Source organism: Boleophthalmus pectinirostris, unplaced genomic scaffold, assembly GCF_026225935.1.
Source record: "Boleophthalmus pectinirostris isolate CB_2022bp ecotype Guang Dong unplaced genomic scaffold, ASM2622593v1 HiC_scaffold_22, whole genome shotgun sequence".
Lineage (NCBI taxonomy): Eukaryota > Metazoa > Chordata > Actinopteri > Gobiiformes > Gobiidae > Boleophthalmus > Boleophthalmus pectinirostris.
In genome coordinates, this window is record NW_026571190.1 from 34,144,396 (window position 1) to 34,154,153 (window position 9,758).

The 9,758-nt window shown below is 37.6% G+C and overlaps 1 protein-coding gene across 1 annotated transcript in view; it reads left to right on the forward strand.

Moving 5' to 3' along the window:
• The window catches only part of herc3 (HECT and RLD domain containing E3 ubiquitin protein ligase 3), a 63,624-nt gene that overhangs the window by 44,797 nt on the left and 9,069 nt on the right, over positions 1-9,758 (forward strand). Inside the window, exons 23-24 of the mRNA XM_020917753.2 lie at positions 5,487-5,670; positions 8,436-8,538. Coding sequence (XP_020773412.1) covers positions 5,487-5,670; positions 8,436-8,538 — 287 coding nt within the window. The remainder of the gene's footprint in view (positions 1-5,486; positions 5,671-8,435; positions 8,539-9,758) is intronic.

Here is a 9,758-nt window from a genome sequence, read left to right on the forward strand (position 1 = left end):
TGGATTTAGGCAAACTTTATTGATGCATGAGGGAAATTATTTGGGCACAGTAGCTCGCACAACACAATATAATATAATATAAAATAGCAAGAGACTGGTGTCGAATAACGCATAAATAAGGCGTTGTTGTAAAGTTGTAGGAGTATGGTATGAATGTTTATGTGAATCATGTTTTTTATGATTCTCCATCTGTGCAAAGATACTACCGATCAAAAGCTTGGACACGCTTTTTCATCTCATTTTTCTTCTATATTTGCATGATTATCTACATTGTAGATTCTCACTGAAGGCATCAAAGCTATGTGGAATGTGGCAAACAAAATATAAACTCAAAATATCTAAAAACTTAAACTGCAATAATAAAAATAGACACCATTTGCACTTTTGACATTTCTTGACCCTGACATGACACAGCTGTGAAGTGAAAACCATTTTAGGAGACTTCATCAAGAAGGACAAGGGTGTCCAGCGCTGTCCGCAAAGCAAAGATTGGCCACTTTGAAGATTTGAGTATAAAATATTAAAAAATATACATAGTATTTAGTTGTTTATTTAACGTATTTCCTTTACTACATGATTCCACATATCTTGCATCATATATTTAATGCCTACTGTTTGTATCTAAAATGTAGAAAGTAGTAAACCTTAAGGAAAACAAAACAAAACACTGAATAAGAGGATGTGTCCAAACTCTTGGCTGATGGTAGTGTATAAAGTCAGTTGTTTCTCATTATAGGGTGTTTCATAAGATGCTCCATTTCAGTCATTCACATAAGAGTTTATCTGGATGTACTGCTTTCAAATAATATCAAAGTTGTTTCTTGATATTGGGGAATCTGGTCATCTTGGTTATAAGCCTTTCAGCAGCGCACACATTTTGAAGTGTGAAATATTCCTGAAGTAAATATAGAAACCCATCCATACATTTTCTTCCGTTTTATCCGGGGCCTGGTCCCGGAAGCAACAGTGGGATCCAGAGGTGTTCCCAGGCCACCCCAGAGACATTGTCCCTCCAGTATGTTCTGGGTCTTCCCCGGGGCCTCCTCCCAGTGGGACAAGTCTGGAACACCTCCCGAGGGAGGCGCCCAGGAGGCATCCGGAACAGATGCCTGTGCCTTCTCAACTGGCTCCTCATTTCGACCGATTGTATCCGCGTTCTTGTCCTTTCGGTCATTACCCAAAGCTCATGACCATAGGTGTGGGGAGGAACGTAGATTGACCGGTAAATCGAAAGCTTTACTTTTTGACTCAGCTCCCTCTTCACCACGACGGTCCGATACAGCGACCGCAGACGCAGTGATGCACACTCGTGAACAAGATCCCAAGATACTTGAACTCCTCCAATATAGAAACCAATTGAAACCAAACCATTAAAGCAAAATTATCCCCAAAAATATAAATTTTTATTTATTTTTTAAAGTTAGTATGTAAAGTAAGTAAAATAAGTAAGTAAAATAGGTATGTAAAATAAGTAAGTAAAGTACGAAAATAAAGTAAAGAAAGTTGAGTAAAGTAAGTTAAGTTAGTAAGCAAAATAAGTAAAGTAAGAAAGTAACGTATGAAAGTAAAGTAAGTAAAGTAAATAAAATAAGTAATTAAAGCATGAATGTAAAAGTAAGTAAGTAAAATAAGTAAGTAAAGTAAGTAATGAATGTCATACTGTGGAAAATTCTGGGCAATAAAATCTCCATGGAGACAAGCGGACCCTGAACCAGAAAAGTAACACAGTGCACCTTTAAATTTCATTGTAGTGTCTAAAAATAACAAGATATTTCCCACTAGTACAAAGAAAAAGTACATGCATTCATTAAGTTGAAATTTGAAATGTTTTTTTTTGTATTGCAATGCACTTTTCACTTTTCACACATTTTACAACTTCATCTCTGCCCATAACAGAACAATATTTACTTAAGCATTCGGTGTCCCATATCTAGATCATTTGTTGACCTCAGCGGCTCTGGGAGTGTGCAGTGTCCTAATGCTCTTATCCATTTAATCCAACTAAGCAACTTGTAATGTAAACAGCACACACCTCCCGGACTGGCACGAGGCCGCAGAAACTGTCACTCTACAAATTAATCACCTCAGACCAGCTTGCACATCAGGAAATACAACTGTGTTTACGTACACTCTGAGCACGTTCAGTACACTTTGTATTGATACTTTGCAGCTGCTGGCATCAACATTCCTTGGGTGTGTGGTGCCAACTGGAGGCTCTGTTCTTTCTGAGGCTTTGTTAGACTTGACTATGAGCTTTGATTTATCATGATCTAACTATAAAGTGCTGATTTAGCTGGAGATATGAGATGAGTGTGATGATTTGTGCTGTTCAACAAGTCTCTCATGTAACATTACAGTCACAAAATAGCTCGCATTAGTCAACAGTTTTGTAGTTTGTCACATTCACCTTTATTTGTTGAAAATCGAATACTCCTATTCTGCCCTTCAAAGACAAAAGATCTTAACTTGCCAGAGTGTGAAACTGAGAAAAATTACTTAAAAGTTTCTGTTTTGTCCAGACAAAGTGTAATATATAGTAGAGGCCTGCACTGTTTTGCAGGATCAGGCAGGTGGGATCATAAACTGCAGTCCCACAAACTAAATTTCAGTGTAAAGTAAAATATGCAAATGATTAATATACCACATTTTCCGGACTATTAGGCGCTCTGGATTATAAGACGCACTGTCATTAAATGGTCTATTTTCAAACTTTTTTCACAAATAAACCGCACCGGACTTTAAACGAAACACAACAGTTGTATGGGTCAGTGGGACTTTGTTTGGCGCGTTCACGGTGACTCTGGGCTTTGTTCAGTTGTGGCGTGTAGGGAGGGTGCTGTCTGGGACCGCTGGATTGTCGGCGTGTTCGCAGTGACTCAGTTGTTCAGTTGTGTCTAGAAGTGGCACATTGCACTCGCTTTTTCGGTTCGTTCCTCCGTTCCATTCCTCATCGGGGTGGAGTGATGAGTGTGGCTGTGGGTGTTTTTCACTGCGCGGTTGCTGTCTGCTCCGTGTGTGTTTGCGTGCGCTGTGACTTTGTAGTTTACTGAAGTCGTGCTGGGACACCCGAGTGGATTGTATAGGGCGCTCTGGATTGCGGGGCGCGCAGTCATTTTTTGATGGGGTTTGTGAGGGAGCTATACTGTAGACCACACCCTGACTCATCAGTTATATACCTTCATGTTTTCAGTTATATTCATTTGATGCCATGCTAATTTTCCCTGTTTCACTCCTTTTTTTCCTTTCCTTTGAGGTGATTGGTGGAGGCACTGATTTGGAGGCGTGCCCTTATCAGTGCAGGCCAGGTGCATCCTGGCAAGTGCTGCTGGGGGAGAGGAGGTTTAACTGTCAAAATGGTTTTAACTATCTAACTAATACATGAAATAATAGTTAAAAACTGATAATCCTGATGTTACAAAGTGCAATATTAGTTGATGAAATGTAAATAGTTGTAAATCTTATAATCTTATATTTAGTAGTTTTTAAAAGCTTAAATTTACCTGTTTGGGGCTTAGTGGTTTAGGCCAAGCTATATAAGGGGAATTCTTTTGTCATGGAGTGGTTGCCTGTTGTCTGTCATGGGGACATGCTGTCAGATCTGCTCATGGTGTGGCCAATTAAAAAAAGGTGAAGAACTTATTTTCTTTTCTTCGTTTTTGTTGACCCTCGGGTGCTACGGCTTTCTTGGGCTAGTAAGAGGCCAGAGTTACGTCCGTAATCTTACATTTCTTGTCAAAGAAGTGGGATCGTCGTGCCAATCTGAGGACAACACCAATAAGACATGGCACCCAAAAAAACACCCAAGGTCCAGGGTGGCGCTTAAGAGTGCGTCTAATAAATTTTTCTAAATTTGTGGACGTGGTCTAATCTCACGCACATTTTAGACAATTCCTTACCGCTTCTCCATGTTTGATAGAGCTTAAGAAAGCAATTGTCCCCAATTTGCAGGATTTGCGGGTGGTAGTGGGACAAATTATCGCAGGTGCTGGCGGGAGTGGGATTGAAAATTACAATTCTTTGAGGGCGCGGGCAGGAGTGGACTGAAAATTCTGTCCCATGCAGACCTCTAATAGGTATAGCTCCCAAAGTTTGACAACTAGTTGCTAAGAAATACTGTATACAAAAAATATTGAGCTCAAAAGTGATCTTTGACCTTTAAAATGAGTTGTGCAAAGGCAAAAGGCAGAGAAACTATCATTATCATTATTTGCTTGATTTTCCCCAGACTGCCATCCATTATAAGAACATCTCACCAAGGTCGAGTCATCATGGTGTTTGTTTGAAATGATATAGAAGAGCTTTGGATTTCCTGTTTTATGCTGATCAAGATTTTGCGGTGACATTTGCACAGTTAAACAGTTTGACAGACGATTGACTTTGCAGTAAAGTGTGTACAGTATGAATAAATTCACAAAATACTTTCTCGTTAAAGATAATTTAAGTATAACTGAATACAAAGGTTTATTTATTTAATGTGTTCAGACCCTGTGCCAAGGCCGCAACAAAAAGAAGGAGGCGAGAGGTTGGATTTAAACATAAATTATATTTATGAACTAAATCACAAACAAAACATACACTGTTACTGCCTTTTTGCCTTTTGTCTTTGCACGACTCCTTATTTTTGGCTCATGATACAATGGCAGAGAACAGGAACTGACAAATGAGGCTCAAAGGTCAATTTTGAGCTCAATATTTTTCACGATATTTATTCACATGATAAAGGAGGTCTCGAGTACAAACAAAATGACACTCATTTTTGACCAAACATAATGTTATGGTGTTCTGCTTTTGTAGGGCAGAAAAGCTCACAGGTTTCTGAAAATGTGCTGTTTAAATCCATTTTGTGTTTTTTCTTGAGTTTTCGTACTTAAATCTCAAAACTTTCGGTTGTGTGCATTGTGTCGCCATGGTAACTCCTAAACATTCCACCATTAGAGATACATGTAGAAGACCCTCAGCGTGATGTCACTGTAAACTATCAGTTAGACTTTAATCTGAGCTTTATTTTAGCACAATTGGATTATAAAGAGATGATGAGGTGAGCTGATTTGTGCTGTTAAACAAGTCGCTCTCAAATAACTTTACTTACTGTAGGCCTGTCACGACAATTTATCATCTTATTTTTCCATATATGAAATCTGCAACAATATATTTTTATCCTCAGTATTTATCGTGTCTACAATTTCTTTGCAAAAGTGGTGAGATTTTGCCAGTTTTATGTAAGCAAAGTAAGATTTGAGCTGTAGATGGTAGATTAAATAACATTAAATACCATATATGAAAACTTTTATGGCTGTGTTTGCTTATGTGTGCATTGTGCATTGTGTCACTTAACATTCCACCCTAGAGCTACACATAGGACATCCCCAGGGTAACTTCACTGCAAAGTATCAATAAAACAATGAGCCCAGTGTTTTCAAAAGCCCCATTTCCTTGTTATTGTTTTTTATAGAAGATATAAATAATGCATTGTTTTGCCGTTCCAGGAAGGAGTTCGTGGATGCATATTTGCGCTACGTGTTCTGCGACTCTGTGAGCGAGCAGTACGAGGCCTTCTCCACCGGCTTCCTCAAAGTGTGCGGGGGAGAGATCTTATGGTTATTCCAGCCCTCGGAGCTCATGGCCATGGTGGTGGGAAACAGCAACTACAACTGGGAGGAGATGGAGAAGGTGAGACTTTAAAGGGCCCATATTACTCTATTTTCTGATCTGTTATAATGTTCAAGGTTCCCACAGTCATGAAAATTCAGGCACTCCAAAGAAGTAAAAATCGCAAAAGAATAAATATAGTTAAAAGGCCTTTATTTAGATGGCCAAAGACTAACTTAACTATATTTTTCCTCGTGCGATGTATCGTATCATGGCCTAATTATCAAGGTATGTATCGTATCGGCAACTTCTTAATGATACCAAGCCCTAATATTCACTGTTAGTCTCCACAAATATCGCAATAAATATAGTACCATGAGATGCAAATCGTGAAAATATCGTATTGTGAGATTTGGAAATCATTACATTCCTACTATTATGATTTTTTCCGAACGTATTAGCACACGTTCTGAACTGTGACAAGCAGACAGAACTTTTCTTTTTTTTTTTCATGAACCATGCCACCCCTAGTATGTATGTTTATGTGTGTGTATGTGTTTAGGTCATGAAAAAGTCATGGAAAACTTTTGAAATTTTGAAAAAGAGTTGTTTCTGCATTAAAAACATACTTGGAGTTGTGTTTTGTTTTATTCACATATGAAACAAAACACAACTCCAGGTCTGTTTTAAAAGGAGCTAACAGCATTATAACCAAATTTAAAGTCAATTTTGTGTAATTTAGGACCTTTTAATGGTAGTTTGACCTCAGAATAGAAATAGAACACTTCTTTGGGAAGAGCTTCCCACTGTTTCGGATGTAATGTGTAACCCGTGGTTGTTATTTTTAACCTCGGTACACTACAGTGCTTATATATTAAAGAGAATTAGTGAACTATAAAGCACATCTTGTAAATGGAGGGATTCTAAACTGGGACATTGGGACCAGCTGATTTTGTGAATGAACAATGCTTTAGGAAATACCGACATACCGGAAAAGCAGAATTATAAAATGAAAATAGCATGTGTTTTTCTTGGCTTATTAAAGCTATTGGGCGTGGCATCTTAATTTATTTAGTAAGGATTGATGGGAACCAGAGAATGTATCAGATGCAATATTTATTCCAGAAATTAGAGCTGCTTTATTTCAAGGTCAAAGCAAGACTAAAAGGAAATAATCAAAATGCAACCAGGCTTTTTGAAGAATTGGCTTCTAAGAAAACAAAATCTTAGCAATGACACGTGAGTTTCTGGGATTAACTTCTCTCCGATTTAGCAATAACAACAATTCTGCAGTAGAACTTTGCAATTACCTGTACTCCACTTTACCAGTCAAAAGTTTGCACACACCCTTGCGTTCATTGTTTATTAAAGGCAAGGCAAGGTGAGTTTATTTGTACAGAAAAAGTTAAAGTTACTCAACTACCGTATTTCTCGGACTATAAGATGCACCGAATTATAAGGAGCATCAAGCGAAACAAATGGACGACACTTGAGACTGATCCTTTGTGGCGTAATTTCCTCGGCGTTGCCTCACTGTCTTGGTGAATGTGGATTATGAATGTGAATGTGGGTGGATAATTAATTTAAGTTTGTTTTTTTAGTTTAATACAAGGATGACTCAAATATACATTGAGTAATAATGTGTTTAATGTGGCTTTGTGCACATTTGTTTACGTTTTACAGAAATGAAACTTAAAACCACATGGCTAATTTGCATAAACTATAAGCGCTGAAAAAAACTGAGATTTTGACAGATTCTCGAGTGCTGTGTACCACATAAAATTGGTTCGAGGTCAGTAAGCACAACCAGAATTAATACATAAGGCGCACTGTCGTTTTTTCAGAAAATTAAAGGATTTTAAGTGCACCTTGTAGTCTGTAAAATACGGTAAATATTTTTTAAATTTGATATTGTAATCCTCAAAGTATCCAGGATTTGCTTTGTTGATAGCGCTAAAACCCTTGGCCTTCTTTTTAAGTCTCCTGAAATAGTTTTCACTTCACAGCTGTGCCATGTCAAGGTCGAGAAATGCCAAAAGTTCAAACAAGGGTTCAAAGCAAAGGGTGGATATTTTGAATTTTTTTTTTTTTAAATCTAACATAAGTTTTGAGTTTTATTTTGTATGTTTTTTGTATACTAGATTCCTTTTTTAATTTGCTATTTTTTAATTTTAGAAATTATACAAAAAAAACAAAAAACACCACCACACACACACTCCACACTAGGGCTGGGTATCATTCACAAGTTGCTGATACGATACATACCTCGATACAAAAGCCGCAATACGATATGTTTTTCAGTACAGTGCACTTTCGATTCAGTACGATTTGATACGATATATTTCAAATTAATTTGATATGGTTGAGTGAAAAACAAAGACTAAATCATGGCTGTGATACTAAAAGTCTACTAAATCCTTGAAGTTTGGACAAAGTTAATATGAAAAACACCCATTCTACTCAAATCGGTGAAAATGTCAACGCAATTATAGCTCTTTCACTAAATAAGTTTGTAAAATATACCTAAAAATACTCTTGGCAATATATCCATACAGCAGCCCACGATATCGATACTGTGTCATTAAATTAAACAATATAGTATATCGATATTTTTATATTTTTGCACACCACAAAGAAAAGAAAAGGAAAAGAGACATGTCCAGTCCTGTCAAGATGTTAAAAAAAAAAAAGTACCCATGTCCATTTAAAGTCCAGTAATTTATCCATTCATAATTTTGTTGACGTCAGTGAGAATCCACAGTGTAAATAATCCAAACTTCATCATGACTTGACGCTGTAACTTGACTCTGCTCTGTCTCTTACGTATTGTTGTTGTTGTTTTACAGAATGCTGAGTACAAAGGGGAATACTCTGCCACACACCCGACCGTCCGGCTGTTCTGGGAAGTCTTCCATGAATTTCCTCTGGAGAAAAAGAAGCAGTTCTTGTGTAAGTCTCCGGCAGCACGGCCTTCACGGCAATTTAACTCTGTCCATCCCCCAGTGAGTTAGACGGGCTGTAACGAGCAGCTTCGGACTGTGTAATTAATTATAACTGGCAGTGTTTGGCCTCTCATGTTAGAATAGACATGAAACTGTGAAACTGTAGTGCAGCCTGTTTTATTTCATTCACCTCCACCAGTGTCAGCAGTAATAGAAATAGATAACAGGAGGTTGTCAAAAGTATAGAAAATCCGAAACTAATCTATGCTAAAACTAGTATCGATTAGTTTCAGATTAGTTTCAGATTTTTGATACTTTTAACATCAAAACTAGACAGTAATTTAAACAAGTATATAAGCTTAAAGAATGTAACGGGATAAAATTGTACCTTTCCAAAACAGTTTCATCTTGAGTTCAGAACTAGAGCAAGACCATATGTTAACAAATAATATGATTTTGTATTGAAAAGTCAAATATTGTCTAAAAATACATTTTAAAATGATCATTTGGGTTTCAAAATTGGTATCATGTATCAGGTTTATTCTTTAGTATCGAAATTGAGTTTGAAATTTTAGTACTGAGACAACAAGAAATAGTGGTAGTGTTATATATATTGTTAATAAATATAGTTTTATATAATAATTTTACATTTTATAGCGTATTTCCAGATGCTGCAATTTTGTGCATTATTTATTCACGTGGCTGTCAGTGGGAGTGTCACTCTGGGGCAGAGTGCAACTGCACCGTCAGTCCCTTCAACACACAGAGCACTTACATACTAGGCAATATGAGTGTCTTGCCTATGGACACAACAACAACCCACTGTGCTCCTGGCCTTCCAGCGGTTCTTGCTTCTGAGAGCTGTCGAGATCAGGCTTTGACAAGGAGCTTTGGCCACATTATTTAGAATAAAGTGTCTTTTGTAACATTTAGAGAAAACGTGTTTTTAGTGATGAAACTGTTGCTTTTCTCGAGTTGCTGAGACGTAAGACTTAATATAAATGAAAAGGTTAATCTGTTTAGTTCAGGCGCATTCGTCGGCTGAAGTTAAACGACTGTGACGGGCAAGTGGTGGCGATGGCAACAGTTCCCATAGCAACGCCTCAATAGCATCCGCACAGCAGTGGAGCTGACTGTGCTGTCAGTCTGTGTTTTGTCCTGTGCTCACATCGTTTCTGCCGCCAGAGACAAGATTTTAAAACGGTGAGCTGTACTTGAAGGTCCGAT